Consider the following 19,166-nt stretch of genomic DNA (forward strand, 5'->3'; position numbering starts at 1 on the left):
GGAATTTTGGGGTAAATTTGAGGGATTTTGAGGCTTAAAAAATTTCAGTTTTCAGTGGAAATTTTAGGGTCATTTTTAGGGATTTTGGGTGGAAATTTTGGGGTGAATTTAGGGGATTTTTGGGCTTTAAAAATCTCAATTTTGGGGGGGAATTTTGGAGTAAATTTTTGGGATTTGGGGTGGAAATTTTGGGGTGAATTTAGGGGATTTTGGGGCTTTAAAAATTCCAATTTTTAGTGGGAATTTTGCGGTTTTTTGAGGGATTTTAGGTGGGAATTTTGGGGTGAATTTGGGGGATTTTGGGGCTTTAAAAATCTCAATTTTTGGGGGAATTTTTGGGATTTGGGGGCTCTAAAAATTCCCACTTTAAGCAGGAAATTTTGGAGTGAATTCTGGGGATCTTTGGGCTCTAAAAATTTCAATTTTAATGGGAATTTTGGGGGAATTTTGGGTGGGAAGTTTGGGGTGAATTTGGGAGCTTTTGGGGCTTAAAAAAATCTCAGTTTTCAGTCGGGATTTTGGGGTCATGTTCTGGGATTTTGGGGCTCTGAAATCCCGATTTTTAGTGGGAATCTTTGGGGTCATTTTTGGGGCATTTTGGGTGAATTTTGGGGGATTTTGGGGCTCTAAAAGTTCCAATTTTTAGTGGGAATTTTGGGGTGATTTTTGGCATTTTGGGGGGAAATTTTGGGGTGAATTTTTAGGGATTTTGGGGCTCTAAAAATCCCAATTTTTAGTGGGAATTTTGGGGTGAATTTTTGGGATTTTGGGTGGAAATTTTGGGGTGAATTTAGGGGATTTTGGGGCTTTAAAAATTTGTCCTGGGTTGAAGTATATTCTATCACCATCTTCATGAACTGTTGAAACCAGGTGAGGCAGTGCTCCCTGCCTCCTCCACTCTGGCTTATCTTCTGTTAATGGGCCCATCAGCACCTTTGCTGCACAGCTCACAGATAACCCCCTCCTGGACTACCTCCTGTTAATGGGCCCATCAGGCCTTATCACATGACTCACCATCCCATTGTGAGATGCTCCGCCCAGAGGGAGGAACCCAGCATTCCAGCCTGGATATAAGCTGAGACTCTGAACACCAGAGGGGCGCTTACCCACTGGATTCCCAGAGGACCCGAGCTACCAGACCTTTCTACAGGATCACTGCTTCAGGAAGACCACCTCATTTGGACTGCTTCCATCACTGCGCTCAGGTTGTATTCTGACTCTGTCAGTGGTCTTTTGTATTATTGCATCTATTTTAGTTTACTTTCTTTCCTTTTTTTTTTTTTTTCCTATTAAATTGTATCTCTGACTTGGAGCCTCTCATTTGTTTTGCTTCCAAACCACTACACATGGAAAAGAAAAAGCCCATTTTAGTTATTAATACAGTTGTTCACGTTCCATCACAATCAGAAGACAGCATAATTAACTATTAGCATATTATTTGAGAATCAAAGCTTCCAGCCAGAAAAACTGCCTGTCAAGAGATGTCAGTAAGAAGAGGCAGCCATAGTACGGAGACCACACAGTTCCTCGTGCCCACACGTTCCCAGTGCACGATGCAAGTAATCATCAAAAGCACAGCTGAGACAGAATACAGTAATAGAAAGTTAACGACTTACACCATTTGCACCATAAGAATGCAGTAAGAGGAGGGAGCTCAGGCAAATACAGTTACAAAGTAGGTTGAAAAGCAGCTCGTCTTACTAATCAGAACAGCATTGAGCAGTACAATGTGCAGAATTCAGAGACAACGTAACAAAAATATTATCTAGCAAATAATATATGCCTGTGGTTAAAGATCGAAATTATGACACCCATTCCTGGTTTTGCCAGCTCTCCTGTGAAATTGTGAGGAGGCTCCACTTCTCCATCATTAAAATGGGGATCACAGGAAATTCTTGTTACTTGGAATGCTAAAGTTTACTTAAACTTTCAAATTCTGCGTATAGGATACTGCAGAAGGAGTGTTTTCAGTTTTATTTAAGTCTTGAATTTTAAGCACAGTGGAAATGAATGAAAACACAGTTAAGTTAAACTCTGGTGCTTATTTGTCCCTGGACCTTTTGGATAAAAGTCCCTCTGGACTAAAAATCTGAGGAAAACTAGTAACAGCAGGGAAAGTCAATTGCATTCATAAGTAGAAATGAAAGCTATGTAAGGTGAAGAAACTCGTGTGGCATGCGTCAATGGAACCAGTCCTAGTTATTAGTTACTAGTCGCGGCGAGCAGGCGCTTTCTCGCTTCCCAGGCTAGGAGACGCACTTTCCGTGCCGCAGAAGCTTCTCTGCTTGTGGAGAGAACCAGTCCACCAGGCCATTGCTATTCCAATTTAAACATTCAGTTCCACTCTCTGCCGTGCTCCAGATACCCCTATATGTTACTCCAGTGTCTTTGTAGCATTTAACTTCAGTATCTGAAAACAAGGTAAGATCTGAAAATCTAAGGACAGCATACCAATTCTTTTCCCTGACAGTTTCCCCAGTCTCTGTTCTGTTTAAACTTGGCTCTCAAATGTCTTGTCTAGTAAGTCAGTGAAAATGCCCTGTCAGGCAGTCTGTAAGTGTATATGAAGGTCTTCAGTTACAAAATTTAGAGTTTTATTAAGAGACACCTAGAACAACCAAGATGTGCTTAAAAGTTCTTTGTAGTATTAGCTTTAGAATAAAAAAAGACAACTTACTAGAGAGCCTAGCCTACAGCAGGAGCTTCTGAGTATCTCATCCTTGTGTACTGCACAGCTAACCCCAACAGCATTGTTCACAGCAGTTGATGCGGTATACTCACCTATTTCACACCGCTTCCCTGAGAAACCTTGGTGGCACTGGCAGATGAAGAGCTGTGGGGAATAATATGCCTGTGAACACTGGCCACCATTGTAGCCTTTATTTCTGGTGCAGGCTGTGGAATAAGCAAAAGCCAGGAAATACTGTTAGATTTCACAGAAGCAAGAAGCTGGAAATGTAGACACACCTTTCATTTTCCTGTCAGTCTCTTTTAGCCTGTTCTGTTTTTCCCTACCCACCTGTTATTGCCATGTGCTTACAGCCTTTTTGTGTAGCGCTTCAATTTTTTCTCTGTTTCATTCTCTCCACATATTCTATCAGACTTTCTCAGCTCCATGCCCACTCCCACTTAGTCCCGCCCATGACAGTGTATACTGGTATTTTCTTTTCTATCCTCTTCTATTCCCAGACAAATTTTCTGTGCAGTAACTCTGGCCCTGACAGTGGATGATTAGATGGACAAGCTCTCACCATTTCCTTTTTCTTTGTCATAGTTACCTCTGACAGGCGCAGTGTGGCAGTGACTCCAACCACTGCCACACCTACAGTATTTGATTCTGCTCCCTGAAAGCCTCAGCCAGGTCCCCCTGTACTGGTAAATTTCTGCAGATGAATTATCTGTGCAAATGGCTGTAATCAGAGAAAGGAAATCCTCTTTTAGTTCAGGGAAAAGACCTGGCTGAGCAAAAGGACTCCCTTCTATTTCCAGGAGAAAAGCATCTGTGATGGGAGCATCTGTCTAATGGGTTGCCCTTTTTCCTTCTCCGACCACAATTGTCCCATCTCTCTTGCTGCTGTGCTGCCAAATGTACTGTTCCACTATTGACTCGTCTCTCTTTCTTTCAAGAAGAGCAGAGGGAGGGGAAAACTTTGTTGTGGATGGTATTAACGCTCTGGTATTTTGCCTTCTGAATCTCTTATCCACATAACCATGACAAAAAGCTCTCAGGCTCTGTTTCCTCAGCATGATTTGCATTCCCCTCCCATGTTCATAATGCTCCAGCTAACATGGTTTTAGTTAGCCTGGCTTACCTCTAGATCTGGCTCCTCGTTTGAAACGCATGTGTAAGCCCTGCAAGCAAAGGAGGTTAATTCTGTGAGTAACTGCTCTCTTAAAAAAGATGAGAGAACAAGTGCCTTCAAAGAGTCAGTCCTTTTCTTAAGGGCATGTAAATCAGGAAGCTCAGAGGAATTGTCTGCCCTCTTGTCAGACAGTACAGTGAAAAGTGCCTCTAGTACCTCAGGATGGGTTCCTAAGAATTGTAAATCATTTTGTTCCACAGATTACCAGGTGATTGCTTGTCATCTGAGTGAGGTGAATTTGGGATATGCCGTACTCACATTGTGTGTGAAGTCATTATGTGTTCTTGGGGCGTTGCAAATGCTAACTAAAGCTTGCCAGCTTTCTGCTATTTGAAGGAGGTTCAAGCAAATAATTTCCAAGGTAGGTACAGTCAACAAGCAGTTACTTTTGCTCACTGACATGCAGTTTCCCCGTGAGACTTTGTAGCTTGATTATCTTTAAGAGACATGTCTCTTGCAGCCAGTTAAATGAAATATTTTGGATAAAGTTTAATGGAGGAAACCAATTTAGAAAGCTTCTTTGATTAGGCCACAAGAGAAAGAAGATAAGAAGGAGGAAATGTGGGATAGCAATTTTTTGAGAAAGGGAGTAAACGTTCTGGAATTGTGTAGCATTTACTCAAGCTGTGTGTGGTGTGAGGCTTAAAGTGAGGGGACAAGGGAACCACTGACGTGCAGTTTTAAGTGAGAATAGTGATGAAGATGATGACCATAGAAGACGGAAGGCTGGTTACAATGGAGTTCTTATTAACAGTGAAAGGTGACAGTGAACAGATACACCAAGAATACCCGGAGAAGACTTGTTTACTTGCAAGTCTTGAAATGAAAACGAGCCAGGATAACACATAACACATCCACAATGATAGACCACTTTGTAACATTTTTCTTCCTCTGATTTGTAGTGAGCTAAGCAGATTCTCATTCTGTCTGATGCAGACAGCTGCAGCCAATGGCAAAGAAATGCTGCTGAAAATACAGGAAGATGGCAAGAGAATTATTTGATGCCTTAGCCTCTTACCTGGCACTGGACAGTCATGATTGCTCCTACCAGCACAAGGAGACATGGGAGCTTGCCTTCCATTCGGAGTGTTTTTCACATCAGCTCTAAAGATCAAATTATCTGTAGAGACAAAAAATAGGATGTTGAACAAAGGAAGTTTACAGTGTGAATGGAGTTCAAGGTGTAACTTTAAATGAAAGTTTTAAATGATGAGAATTCTTTTTATACATTTTTTTCAACCCATCACTTCTCAGCTGTCTGGTCTAACTGTCCTGGTCTTCCTAGGGAAACTGCCAGGCTGGATCCAGATGTGCTTTTACTTGATAAACTTAGAAACTCGATAAGCTAAAGCACACTCATTTACATCTGGAGGAAACTGAGAGAGTGCTTCCTGGGGAATAATACAGAAGTAAATTCCAAGTACTTTTTCCCTAAATTGTAGGATGCCAACAGTAGTACCATGTGCACTATTAGAGAGATGGGCTTATCTGATGATGCAGTGTAATGGTGATTTAAATGCGTTAATTGAGATTCTGATTACTGACACCTACTTAAGAGATCTCTTGCAGAGGGTCTGCTGAAGGGTCAGTTTGTGTTAACTGTGGTTTAAGAGGATCTGCATTTCTTGTAGACTGCTACTTTGGGTGAGAGTGAAGATTCTCTCTTGTGTAGAGAATGTGTAGGCAAAATGACTTTGCTTGATGATAGGTGAGGACTTATTTTCAATATTTCTACCGATTCTTCCCAACTAAGCCTTTAGTTTTTACTAGTATCATACGCTTTTGCTAAAAAGGCAGAGTTATGGCAATGGTCTGGCAGGCTAGCTTTTTTTCTGATAGTCTCATTTATTTGTTGCAGCATCTTTCTGTATGTCCCTTCTATGCAGTCACAACTATACATTATTCCCTCTAATCTCTTCAGCAGCTTTACACTTCAAAGCCCTCTTCAATCCACCAAGAAGAGTTTCTGCTTTCTCCAAATCGATTTACATAGTCTGACTCGTCTATCAGTACTCTTGGGAGAGAACCTTCATTGATCCCTAGTGGAAGATTGTAAGGTGTCATGTAGATGTGGTACCATTGTGGGGTAGGTGCATCTGTAGGCTGTACCCTTCCTGAAAGTGATGAACTCTTGTCTGTCATAGGAAGAGATAACACATGGTAGTTCTAATCCTAAGGCTTTTCTGACCTTTGCTATAATCTGCCCATAGCTAAAACACAGACCTTAGGCCTCAGATGGGAGTTGATACTGTCAGGCAAAGAGGGATGGAACAAATAGAAGGATGAAAACGGGATGACAGTGACTTCTTTCATCTTCTTTCCCATGCAATTAAACCAAGGCACAAAGCTGTAATTGCTGCTACCGCAAGTCACAGTCCATAGAGTTTTGTGCTTCTGGAGAATTTAATTGCTGTTGCTGAAACTTCTCGCATCCCTGAGAATTTGTGGAACTCTGGAGTTCCCTCGGGATAGAGAAGGGAAAGACTACATTCTGTGTTCCTTACTTGCAGTACCTGGACCAGCTGGAGAATTGCTGTGGCTTGCGGGAAGAAGCTATTCTTATCTTGTTATCTGACATTGGTAAGTGGTGGCAGTACCTTCAGTTGTCTGAACTATGGAAACCCTTTTAGTCCTGAGTCCACTCTCCAGATATACAGTAGTGACCTTAGTGACTCCATTTCAGACTGACCTTTTATGATCTTGATCATTTCCCAAAAGTGTTGGGAGTCTGGGGAGGTTCTTGCCTACTGGAAGCTAGCCAGCATTACTACAGTTTACAGGAAGGATGTGAGGGAACATCCGGAGAGAGAACTCAATTTGTGTCCAGAGTTCTATGGTGCTGACTTTACCCCTGACACTCAGTGTTTCATTGTATGTTTGATTGTACAAGGTCTGATGTGAAAGCCATGCTTATTACTAGATAGAATAGATGAATCCTTACTGAGCTCATGCTAGGTACTGTTACTTAGCTCTAACAACTGGCTTTTTCTGTCTCAGCTTCTGCTCTCAGATACCTTCATGAGAACAGGATCATCCATAGAGACCTGAAGCCAGAGAACATTGTGCTGCAGCAAGGAGAGCAAAGGGTAAGCAGGAAGCAGTCGTCTCTACCTGCACAGACAAGTAAACTTACAAGGAACCTGCATGTGCTTCATGCAGTTACATGGTCCCTCTGCAAGAGCACTCAGCCCAGGATAACACCTGTCTCAGGTCACTGTCACATAGTATTCTGTGTGCAGCTGAGGTGAGACGTTGTATTAGACGTCTGTTAACACCTGACATTTTGACTTTCAACTATTAAGGAAAGAAGCAGACTGTACTGATTGACCAAAGATCGGAAGGAGCTAGAGGCGTAACTGCTAAGTGTGCTACAACACCTTCAAATTCATTGTGGTTTTAGAAATCTACAGTAGCCTCCCATTTCTGCTTCTATCTCTTCACTGGCACCTTTCCTGCATAGCTTTGAAGAGCCAGACCTTTTCTTTCTGCTGTATGATGTGCTTTTAACAGGACTTCAGTCTGGCATTCTTATTCTCTGTTGTGTGTTTCAGTTAATACACAAAATCATTGACCTTGGTTATGCTAAGGAGTTGGATCAGGGGAGCCTGTGCACATCCTTTGTTGGGACTCTGCAGTACTTGGTAAGAAAGGAATTCAGCTAGAAGAGCAGCTACTGCTTTCTAGTGGGATAGAATTAACTGTTACCAAGCTTTGGGCTGGGATTAGGTACTTGCACGGTATGGGGTGCGTTTGTGGTGCTGAAGCTAGCAAAGGTGACTGCTTTTTTGCTGACGCTGGGTTTTGCTGAGACTGGGTTTTGTGCTACCTGCATCTGTTATAAATAAGCAGGAGTGCCAGTAACTTATGCTACTCACTCCAGGAGGGTCTTAAAGCACTTGAGAGGCAGCGTTCAGTAATGTCTTTAATTATTTGTACAAATGTTAATGAGATGTTAAGGGACAGAGAAAGCTGAGAGCTTTCTGGCCAAAGCCATCTGGCTTTGTCTCATGCGTGTAAACTGTATCAGGCCCCAGAGCTGCTGGAACAGCAGAAGTATAGGGTGACAGTGGATTCCTGGAGCTTTGGCACGCTTGCCTTTGAGTGCATTACAGGCTTCCGACCATTCCTACCCAACTGGCAGCCAGTGCAATGGTGAGTGAACCGTGGCTGGGTGGTAAGTGGGCATGATGTGACTTTCCTGTTTACAGGAAGCAGAAGTGTGGTCCCTTGATTCTGAGGATAATATCCCCATGTTTCTTGCCCTTTTGGAAAGTGACCCCTTTCACGGGGGCTTGACTCACCTGAGCAAGTTCAGCATTCCTGATCCTTGCTCTATGGGATAAGGGCTGACTCCCGCAGGGCAGGTAACAGAAACCAAAGTGGCATCTGTATTATATGTCAAGAGTAGCTTTCAAGAGCCTACTAGCATGCAGGCTGGGAAAGGCGGGCAATTTTTTCACCATTGTACTCGCTTACATTAGGCATACAAAAGTGCATCAGAAGAGTGAGCTGGATATTGTTGTTTCAGAAGACTTATCCGGAGAAGTCAAGTTTTCTAGCAGTTTGCCCTGCCCCAACAATCTAAACAGGTGAGTACTAAAAATTGCTGTGCTGAGATAAACTGATTCTTCTGCAAAAGGACCAAGTTTGTGTTATATGCCTTACTGTGTTAATCTGTGAATACATTGAGTGCGTGACACAGGCAGTACTACTGTCACTTGTCAGACTTGTGTAGTCTTGGTTTCTGCCTTCTAAACACTGCGTTTGTGATGGGGAGAGGTGGAGTGCTGGAGGGAGAAGGAGGGGGGCAGTTTTGTCAGTCCTCCCACACAGAACAGGCCGTATCGTTACTGCCAATGAACTTTTACCTTTTCTGATCTGGTTTTTGTTGCTCAGTGTTTTGTCTGGGAGGCTGGAGAAATGGCCGCAACTCATGTTAATGTGGCACCCACGTCAGAGAGGTACAGATCCTACCTATGGACCCAATGGGTGTTTCAAAGCATTGGATGACATTTTGAACTTGAAGGTAAGCAATATGTCTGTATTAGCCTAAAAAGTTTTCCAGAGAGCAGTTTCCTGAGCCTCTGAATCCTGGACTTAGGAGGAAGAGTGAGGCAGAAACTCATAGAACTGTCTCCTGATCGTTAGTGACAGGTGCTTTCCTCTTGCTTCTTTGAGGACAAATACTCCCTGAGCTTGTTGGGAGTAGCGAATAGCTTCTGTGCATGCTTGGTTCCATATTCTGATAGAGGATTCTACAGGTATTTAACTGCCATGTGGCCTCTCTTCCACTTGATGGAGGACAAGAACTTTGCCATAATGTTAGGAAGTAGCTGTAAAGTGACTTCTTGATTCTGCCAAGTGCTTTGAAGAGTTTCTTGGTGGTCATTTTTTCGGTCCCTCAATCTCTGCTCTAAGATGACCAATGTATCTTCAGCCTTTCTCATGCCATGCTACTCTTCTGGTAGGTGCTTCACGCTTTGAACATGGTTACGGGAACTGTGCACACCTACCCTGTGACAGAGGAAGAGACTCTGCAGAGTGTGAAGGCCAGGATTCAGTCAGATACAGGAATTCCAGAACAGGACCAGGAACTAGTGCAGGAAGCAGGACTTGAATTGTTTTCTCAGAAGTTGGTCACTAAACATACAGCTGATGGCAAGGTGAGTCTCGGTATTCCCTTTCTTAAGTTTGAGTGAATCAGAAGTCACTGCACTCGCTTTGGGATCACAGCACTCCCTGCTGTTGTGGCATGCTTTTGTCATGGTAACCTCACAGACCTAACAGCCACTGTAGCGTAGGCAGCCTGTTGCCTTTGGTGCTCTGTGTTTGTTTGAGGAGGACTCTTCTGTTTGTGGTGTTGCCAAGGCTTGCTCTTCCCAAGAAAACCTGGTTGGGTCTTTTGTCTTGTGCAGGGGAATGATGCTGCAGCAGCAGACACAGACCTTCTCTTCCTCTTTGATAACAAGAAAGTTTCCTGAGGCTCAGGTGGCCTTGCGTCCTCATCCAGAAAGTGTTGGCTGCATCCGTAAGGACTCCTCTGGCATGAATATGAAGGGCGGGCCGGGGTCAGTGTTGAGAGGGGCGTCTGTGTTTTGTGGTCTGTATCATGCACAAAGAGTAGAGGGAGCTTTTGCGTATTGGGACTGAAGAAGCAGTAAAATGGACTGTCATTCATTCAGTTTATCAGAATAACTAAAAAAGGGAGGTGTTTGATTTTGACATGCTAGGGGAGCTGCACAGGGGTTATCCAGCTCTAGGCTTTGCAGGCAGTAACATGCCCCTCAAAGGAGCAATGTTTTGGTCTGGTTTGTGATAACACAGTATTCCTGCTTCACGCTGATATGTACATTTCCCTTTCTCCCACCTCCTCTGTTTTCAGTTCAGGATCCAAAGAAGAATCTCCACTTTTTCCAGTTGCGGGAAGTGTGGGGTCAGATCTGGCAGACGATGCGGATGCTGAAAGAGGACTGTAATCGGCTTCAGCAGGGGCAGCGAGCAGCCATGTACGGTGGCCGTTTCTCCACAATACTTATCTCTGTCTTTGTGCGCTGGTGGAAGGGAAGACAGAAATGGGACCCTGTTGGAATGGGGAAGCCCGTGATTGGAGCTGTATGCAATTCATGAAAAGTGGAGAGTTAGCCCTTTGGCACAACTGCATTTGTCCTCAGCGCTATCTCAAGTATCTGTTTTGGATGTAAATGAAAGCCTGGTGGATTTCTACTTTCAGAGGCTAATAGGACCTTCTTGTCCTTGCAGGATGAATCTGTTGCGTTACAATAGTGCCCTCTGGAAGATGAAGAATTCTATGGCCTCCCTTTCTCAGCAGCTGGAAGCAAAGCTGGACTTCTTTAAAACAAGCATCCAAATTGACCTGGAAAAGTATAAAGAGCAGATTGAGTTTGGAGTTAGTGAGTATAGCATCTGGCAAACGGGTCTTTTCATGACTCTTCTCCTCACAAAAACACCTGCCTCCTTCTCTGTGAACCTGAGAAAGCCAGTCACCCTTCTTTGATTCCTGTAGCTTCTGAGAAGCTGCTGTTTGCCTGGAAAGAGATGGAGCAAGCTGTGGAACTTTGTGGGTGGGTATGTTTCTAAATCTAACTGCTAGTCATAAAGAGGTTTGTTTTTGTTATCTCTCCCCTCCTCCCCCTTTAGCTTCATTGTCCCTGCCTTAAATAGAAGCCCCTTGTATCTGCCCTGATGTCAGATTTCACATTGCCTTGGTTTGTGTGGCACAATTTTTGTCCATTATTAGTACTACATGAAGCTCATTCTGTTGTAAGGCTTAGGGGGAAATGGGAGATCTTGGCGAAGCCCCAGAAACGTCTTGGAATTTCCTTGAATTGAAACGACTCGTTTGTCTTTGGCCAAGGCTGCTGTTTGCATCTTGTTGGTTTGTTTAGAAATAAGAATGAGAAAGGAAGAACCAATGTGAGTGTGAGTGGTAGTGTCTCTAGGTATGAGACTGTTGTGTTGCTTATGTTCTACCCTGCTTTCAGGAAGATGATGTGGAGCAGGTAGTGAAGAGGATGATGGCCCTGCAGACAGACATCGTGGACCTGCAGAGAAGCCCGCTAGGTCGTAAACAAGGAGGAACACTGGAGGATTTGTGAGTTGAACTACCTTGAGCTTCAGATGCAGGAGTGTTTCTGGCTAAGCTTACTCACTAGAGGACAGTGAAAGGGCTGTTTCTTCCCCCCAAATTGTGGGGGACTGGGAGCACTTTAACACTAAAGATGTTTTTTGACTCATCTGTCATTGTTCTGAAATGGCAGACAGGTATAGAAAAGATTTGAGTTCTCAAACTATTTGTTCCATGTTTTGGTTCTTTGGAAATCCTTTTCTTTCCTGCTTTTTTCTTCTAGAGAAGAACAAGCCAGAGAGCTGTACCGAAGACTCAGAGAGAAGCCAAGAGGTAAAAGACGCTTTAGCTCAAGGTCAGCTTGCTTTGTGTGTAACTTTGGAGATGTAGTAACGATCATTGAGAAAACTATCTGACTTCTAGGCCTGCCCAGACACTAGCAGCACATGGGCTCTCCTGGATTGCCTTTTCTCGAGAGGGAAGTCAGGGAGTCAGTTTCACACTAGGCCAGCCTTCCTTTCTTGGTGCTTTGTGAGCTGTTCTCGAAACTCCTCTGGAGCTCTTCTCAGAGCAGGCTGTTGCCACAAGCAACAACCAACCTTTCTGGGTAGAAAGGATGAAAGACACGACTGTTCCTTTGATCCAGTCCCAACTCTCCTTTTCAAGTTCTTTAAATTTTGAAGAAGGTGGCTAAAATTCAGTGTAATTCATCCCACTCAAACTCGCATATCCTGAACTTTGGCTGTTTCAGGATTAAAGCAGTAGTGGAAATGAGCCGCTAAGAATCTTCTCACTCTGTCCTATAAACCGACCTTTCTGTGTAATATTGGCTCTCATTCCGGATCAGAGGACAGGCGGTGACAGCCAGGAAATAGTACGACTGCTTCTACAGGCAATCCAGACCTCTGAAAAAAAAGTTTGAGTCATTTATGCTCAGCTCAGGTGAGCTTTGTACATTTTATTCAGAGTTGAGAGAAGGTATTTTCTCTTCCAGCAAGAGAAGGTTTAAAACTCATTGCATATGACTCTTGAGATCTTGCAGTGTTAACAGAAAATAATTAACTTCAGAACTGTTCTCCTACTGCAGTGGCCCATGTGTGATCTGATTAGTTTTTATTTTTTTAATAGTAAAACTGTAGTTTGAAAACAGAAGGCATTGGAATTGTTCCCCAGAGTGGAGAAAGTGATGAATCTGATGAGTGAAGATGAGGAAACAGTTGTTAGGCTTCAGGAGAAACGACAGAAGGAACTGTGGAACTTGCTGAAAATTGCTTGTGTAAGTAAAATAAGAACTCCCCTTTAACCTGAGAATATGGTTTGTAGCACAGGCTACTGAAACAATAGTAAATTGAGTGTATCCTATGGTTCTTTTCTTTCTTTTGAATCAGTATGAAAGCCAAGTTCCAGGTTGTCTCATATTCCCGGCTGCTGAAAACTAGTGGGAACAATTACACTCTGAATATTCTGTGTTTTCTTCAGAGTAAAGTGCGTGGTCCTGTTACTGGCAGTCCAGAGAGCGTGAACACATCCCGTCTTGGTAGCTCAGGTCAACTGCTGCTGCAAGTCCCTTCTGGAACATTCAATTTATCAGAATCTGTAAGAAAAAGGTGAGGCAAAGTCTGGAGTTCTTCGGCTGCTAATGCCACCACTACAAAGCTAGGCTTCCTGCTTTGTGCAATAATGGCACACAGGGTTTCTCATATTTTACGCTTTGTGTTCAGCTTGCATTGTCAACAGCCTTAGTTTACTTGGTAGTTAAGACTTGCTGGGGCTTTCAGATCTTCCGTATGAAAATTGGGTATCATGCATGGCTTCACTTCCCCCAGCCTCAGTAACAAAAGTGGTTTTTTGGTTTTCTTCCTTTAATCTGAGATGGTTGGGCTCACTTGGAAGTACACTGCCAGCAAGAACTGATGAAGTATTGTCATGTAAGGTCACAGTAGCTGAGCTGTGTCATTGAGACTGCTGCATGCGTAGTTCCGGCTTGCTTAATTGAACTGGGTTACCACTTGGAATGAAAGACCTTGGTTTGTTTTTTTGCCTGTTGCCCCATCCTTAAGTTTATAGGCTTCTCAGCTTTTCCTCTAGCAGCAGTGTTTCCACCTAATAAGAACCCAATTCCATCTTGGAATACATTTCCTTTCCCCCGTTTGGTAAATCAGGGGCTGCCACCAACTTTTCAAGTTGCAGTATGAATTACAAGCCTATGACCTGACTAACTTCAGTGTTCTGCAGCGTATCTGCCAGAAGTATTTCTTAATGATAGAGGCAGCATCTCTTTAAACTGCCACAGAAATTAATAGTGTAATAATTGCCCCTTTCAGTGAGGAGCTGCTGCTGGAATCTCGGGAACTTTGTAGCCAACTAGAAAATGTGATGCATGACACAATGAAGGATCAAGAGCAGAGTTTCTTGGTAATGTATTCACTCTTCTGTAAATGGACTAAGGAAGTGCCTGGCTTCGAAGTTCTGAATGTGCAACTTTGCCACCACTAACACAGCTAAATGAAATCTGCATTTTACTCATGGCCAGGGGGGAGAGTAGGAGATGCACAGAGATAGGAAGCACCGGTTCCCTCATAATCTGCGCCTGACATATTCTGCTTGCCAAAACTGGGAGCCACATGCTGGGAACTTGCTGCGCTAAACAGTAAAGGATGGGGCAAAGCACTTGGCTGTTGTACAAAACTACTGCAAAACTGCACACAAATTTGGGATGAGCGGGTGTCAGGGATCCTTAATTTAACAATGCAGAATATTGAAGAGAGAGTAAAATACTGGAGAGTGCAAGTAGGTTGTTTCCTTGACAGCAGTCACGTGGCTCATCATGAAATTGACCAATTTGTTCCCAGTAAATTTTTTATACCTCTTAACACACTTTACCTTTATTTTAGAAAAAGCTCAACTGTAGCCTGGTGTTGAATTTCATTTATTCTTTTGCCTCTAGACTGGAGCTGGCTGCAGCTTCAGGTAGAAGAAACAAACAATCCAGAACAAACCCAGATGTAGAATCACTCTGGTTGCCTCTGAAGCCATGCTGCTTTGGGAAGCCAACTGTGAAAAGCTGCTGCCTCTGAGAAGGGAATATCAGCTGCCTTCTACTGTCACCAACTGCTTATGTGATACATATGGCTTAGCTTTTAGTATCCACTTCTCAGACACTTTCACAAAGATACATTAGGGAATGCCTGTTCTAACTGCTTGGAGAATGTTCTTAATTGTGCCTTAAGACAGCAGATCTCTGTCCTGATACGTCTTCCCTTGGGCATCGCCTGTGGCTGTTTTGCTGCATTTTAGGCTTTCTAATGAACAATGGACAAGGTATACCCAGTCACTGGTAGATGTCACCTTCCTAATGAACTGTGAACTTAATTGCTTAACTTTGCTGATTTGCACTTTTTTTCTTTAAGTGTAATGGTTGTACTTACCTAATACTTGTTTCCTGTATGGGAACGAAATTATCTAAAACATGTAAACTTTTGGTTTGCTCTTTTTGATGCGCTCAATAACACTATAATGGAAAAAACTGCTTTCACTGTGCAGGTCTCTAAAACGTGAGAGGTGTAAGAATGTTAGCCTGGAAACCAAAGAAGGAAATCTTCAGTGTACAGGTATCGTGTAACAAAGCATTTGCAGATTATCTATTAACCATGCTTAAAGTTGCATGAAAAGATGAAAAAAAGACCAAAAAACCCAGCTGGATGGAACCTTGGTGAGAGTCAACACACACCAACCTTGTGTTCTGACTGTGACCAATTTATTTCATTCTGTTCTAACCCCAAATTTCCACTACAACACAGAGACCTCCTTTTATAAAAGGCTGTGAAGTATAGGACATGCAAAATGCAATACGATAATAGGGAGAGGTTGGATTTTCTTTTGGTTTTTTTGGAACAGATTTAAAATACAGGAAACTGAAATGTGGCACAAACATCACAACTTCCATGCATGCCTTCAAGTGTCTTCCTTTGTTGTGCTGGCACACTCTGGACTTCAGCATTGGGTTAAAGTCATTCTTGGGCAGAGTAGAAAGTTCACACTTCTTCAAATTTCTGAGTAATATTAAGGCTGAAATGCACCGGGTACACTTTTCCTTCATCTTCCAGAGCACCACCAGTTGTTTTACTTAAAGCTGTGTTAGGCTTCCAGCTCAAATCCCAGCCCAATTTTGTGACCTCCAGCACTGAAATTCTTGCCATCAATCAAGCCTGAGAGGGTCAGCTTTACACCTACAAAAGCAAGTCACGAGAACCATCATGCACTGACATCCCAGTACAGTGCTCTTCCTCAGGTCCTTGACCTCACTAATGTGGCTTAGTTGCCACAGGAACTTGCATACACAGACATCCTTTAGTTCTCTGAGTCTGCGTAGACTTCTAGCTCCTTTGTTCATCTAGTCTGTTCTTAAGATGACAGTGAATTAAACCATAGTGTAGTACTTAACACCATTTGCTGCTACCAGTGAGAACTGCGTACCAGGTCGAAGGGCATGAGTGTAACCAATTCCAATGAGGCTGGCATTGTTCACTTTAGCCTATAAAAAAAAATCACAGTATTTATAAACTGTGTAAGTATTCATACAGAAGAATCTCAGTCCCCTGAGAAGGTGGCCTATGCATTAACACTCTTGAGCTACTTGGAGACCAACCTCTCTTAGAAGCATGTTCCAATCTTTTCCTTTTCTCAGGAGTTTTCAGCTTAAGCAAATGGTGCGAATTCTGCCTTCACAGAATGCCATGCTGTTTTTCACTGCCTCGTCTATTATGTCTTTATATCTTTTAAAGAGCTACTTACTGCAGTCCCTCAGAGCCTGTCTTGTTCACATCACTCAGGAGTGATTTTCTTTTTTCTTCTAATGAGCAAGAAATACATGAATATGCAATCCCCTTTTTGCATTACTAAGTTTTGAGCTCTTAACAACAGTATTTCTCATTTTCAATTTTGGTTCAGTGGTCCTGGAACTAATTGTTGTTTTGAAACATAAATGCTTGCTACTTCAGTTCTTGGTCTTAAAACACACACGTCAGCTAACTTTCAGTGGTTAACTTACTGTTAGGAGAAGGCTGTAAGCTCAGGTAAACTTCCACCATTGTAATTATAATATGGTTTTACATTATGGATTTAAGAATTAAAAGGACACTTTCATTGTCTTTTAAAAGACATTTTTCAGCACAGTAGCATGCTATTCCAAGCACACTAGTCAGACTATTTCACTATGGACAAAATTATATTTAAGATTTCTTTTCCTCCATAAGTTCACAAGTACGATGTGTGAGGTCCCAGTTTAAATTTGTACCACAACAGAAGCCACAGTTCGCAATCTACCATACTTCCTCAGTAACTAGTTCAAGCAACTGCTTCATTACAAATTTTCAGTATTTAGGGGAGCTTGAAATACTCATTTCTGTAACAAAATTCTTACCACAACGGAAGTCTTCTCATCCATTTGGTACTTTCCAGCAATACCAAAACGTGTGTTGTTACTGCCAGCAGTCCATGCAAGATTGACTGATGTCTCAACCTTATTAGTAACCTTCTGATAAACAGACCCACCAAACTCAGTGCTGTCATTCCTGTTTGTAATAGATGCAAGTGTGTCAGGCCTTGCTTTGTTTAGTAACTCTTAAGATTAACCCTTCCCCACAATGATTTGACATTATCTCCTAAAATGAACCAAGAGATCCAATACTTCCCTGAACCCAGGCTCACTACTTCCTAGCTGGAGCTGGCAGACTCCTGCTCCTATTTTTTTTTGCACAAAGCATGTTTTGCTTGCAGAACGGAACAAGACTTGCCAGAGACCTACAGTTTAAGGTTCTGACAAAAAAAACCAAACCAAACAAGCCAAAAACAAAACCAACCCACCCAGATAACCTGGTTGCTTGTCTCAAGTAAGCCAGTGTGCAGTAACACATAAAGGAGACTTCAGTTATGAGAATAAGACTGAAAACAATGTTGTTGAGTTATAATCGTTTAAATACACCATCTTCAAAGCGTCTCAGGCCACCTGAATGCCAAGATTAGGGCTAAGCAGTGATGACAGCTGGAAACAAACACAATGCCATGCATGCCTTTCTCCTTCATCGTGGGCATTTCTGAGGGAGAAAGTTTCTGTCTGGAGAGTGTGATTGATAACTGGCTAGCTGCAAAAGGTCACGTAGACATGAGGGAGCTTTGCTGAGCACACAGGCACTCTCATGAGAACCAGCAAGGCAGCAAGCTTCGCATGTCCTTGAGCACAGCTGGGATACGATAACAAGACCTTGTAGCTGAAAGATATGAGGGAGAAGCACGGTAAAACAAAAACTTACTCAAACTGTGTAACCACAAAGAAATGTAGAAAGAGGCGTAGCTGACTTTTAGTCTGAGCACCAATCCTGAGCTTAACTTTTGAAATATGCATGAGCTTATTAGTGTTATTATAAAAGCATTGTATGAATTATCAATAAACGAGATTTGCCGATCACTCATATTGAGTGCACATTTCTCCCGCCACGGATTTCCCACAAGAACAGACCTTCCAGTTCTTAAAATCTTCTTAGTAGGAGGTGTGATGGTGCACTTTGACTAAATTGTGGTCAATTCTGTCTCCTAATAGCTGGCATCTTCAGATTCTACTGGAGGTGTTGTGAATGTCTTTTCAAGAGTTGAGAAGGAAAGTGTCTTTTAAGGATTCTGATCTTCCAGTGTGATGCGTAGGTACCAGTCAACATGTAGACTGATGACAGGCACAGACAGTATTCTTGGCAATTGCTTAGAAAATAAACAAAACATCAGGCAGTAGAATAATCCTGTCAACAAGGAGGATAACAGTAACTTTTCCAAGGCACAAATGTCAATGTCACTTTCAGTTACATTGCAGGAAAAAATGGTAAAAGAAATGGGTGTGACCCAGAGTTCCCACAGCCAAGAGGATATGTGAGTACCAGTTTGGCTGAAATGACTGTTGCTTGTCATTCCCCAGTGACAGTTTGGAGAAGTCATCACAGGCTCTTTTAATTGATGAATACTGATGTGTATAAGTCAGGTGTCGGTATATGTATTTTCACATCCTTTTTTTTTGCTTTTTCCATTGTGCTGCAGGTAATCTCAGAACAGCAGTGGCTGTGCTGAAGCAATATAAATAATAATCTCTGATTTTTTCCAATGATGTTTGATTGCCAAGTGATATCCTCAGCAAAGTTGGTCAGACCCTCTCAGTCCTACTCCTTGTAGCTACTGAGTACTGAGATTGTAGAAGGCCTTACTGAAGCTGACAGAAGTAATTTTCATTGCCTTCAGTGACTTTTCAATTGGGCTGAAAGTGCTGGTTGGTCTCAAAAATACTTTGTGAGCTTTGATCTAATGAGTGGAGACCAGTGGTAAATCAAAATGGAAGGAAGAGCTTTGTGGGCAAAATGCAGTACAGGTTAATTTGCTTTTTCAAATTCTAACTTATTTAAATTTTACATCAGAAGTTGTGGAGGTCTAAATCCCTACTACCACCTTAAGGCATCTCTGCCTCATCATTGCTTAAGACACTGACTGAATGCACATAGTTTAATTTAAAGTTGATTGCATTTAACAACAGAGTTTTTTAAAGCCTTTAGTCATGTAATAATGGTAGATAGCGCTTCATTTAGTCAAGAATGACCCGATACAGTTATCTATCATTTACATTAGCAATGTTGAACCGACAGTAAATTCAATTAATTCTTCAATTTTATGCTCTTAACATT

The 19,166-nt window shown here is 42.4% G+C and overlaps 2 protein-coding genes across 2 annotated transcripts; both read left to right on the forward strand.

Annotated features, from left to right (window-relative positions):
• The first annotated feature begins 1,186 nt into the window (after positions 1-1,186).
• On the forward strand, positions 1,187-10,364 carry LOC136304424 (inhibitor of nuclear factor kappa-B kinase subunit beta-like). The gene is made up of 12 exons (XM_066207983.1): positions 1,187-1,205; positions 4,064-4,224; positions 5,788-5,949; positions 6,374-6,443; positions 6,861-6,949; positions 7,415-7,504; positions 7,891-8,015; positions 8,345-8,452; positions 8,760-8,889; positions 9,332-9,526; positions 9,779-9,891; positions 10,246-10,364. Exons 3-11 carry the CDS (start codon positions 5,932-5,934, stop codon positions 9,842-9,844), a joined length of 891 nt encoding a protein of 296 aa, XP_066064080.1. The 5' UTR covers positions 1,187-1,205; positions 4,064-4,224; positions 5,788-5,931; the 3' UTR covers positions 9,845-9,891; positions 10,246-10,364.
• A 266-nt stretch (positions 10,365-10,630) lies between these two features.
• LOC136304425 (inhibitor of nuclear factor kappa-B kinase subunit beta-like) lies at positions 10,631-17,869 on the forward strand. Its single transcript, XM_066207984.1, has 8 exons — positions 10,631-10,774; positions 10,888-10,949; positions 11,366-11,475; positions 11,732-11,781; positions 12,577-12,724; positions 12,928-13,055; positions 13,773-13,863; positions 14,396-17,869. Exons 1-5 carry the CDS (start codon positions 10,660-10,662, stop codon positions 12,585-12,587), a joined length of 348 nt encoding a protein of 115 aa, XP_066064081.1. The 5' UTR covers positions 10,631-10,659; the 3' UTR covers positions 12,588-12,724; positions 12,928-13,055; positions 13,773-13,863; positions 14,396-17,869.
• The last annotated feature ends 1,297 nt before the right edge of the window (positions 17,870-19,166 follow it).

The sequence above is a fragment of the Chamaea fasciata genome, unplaced genomic scaffold (genome assembly GCF_029207755.1).
Source record: "Chamaea fasciata isolate MVZ Bird 193981 ecotype frontalis unplaced genomic scaffold, bChaFas1.0.hap1 SCAF_87, whole genome shotgun sequence".
NCBI classification, from domain to species: domain Eukaryota; kingdom Metazoa; phylum Chordata; class Aves; order Passeriformes; family Sylviidae; genus Chamaea; species Chamaea fasciata.

Bases quoted from the DNA above. Each gene is read 5' to 3' on its own strand.
- LOC136304424 (XM_066207983.1), top strand. The intron at 6,950-7,414 runs GTAAGCAGGAAG...TGTGTGTTTCAG, and splicing joins TGCAGCAAGGAGAGCAAAGG to TTAATACACAAAATCATTGA. The intron at 9,527-9,778 runs GTGAGTCTCGGT...TGTCTTGTGCAG, and splicing joins AACATACAGCTGATGGCAAG to GGGAATGATGCTGCAGCAGC.
- LOC136304425 (XM_066207984.1), top strand. From the start codon at position 10,660: ATGAAGAATTCTATGGCCTCCCTTTCTCAGCAGCTGGAAGCAAAGCTG. The intron at 10,950-11,365 runs GTATGTTTCTAA...CCCTGCTTTCAG, and splicing joins CTGTGGAACTTTGTGGGTGG to GAAGATGATGTGGAGCAGGT. The intron at 11,476-11,731 runs GTGAGTTGAACT...TTTTTCTTCTAG, and splicing joins GGAGGAACACTGGAGGATTT to AGAAGAACAAGCCAGAGAGC.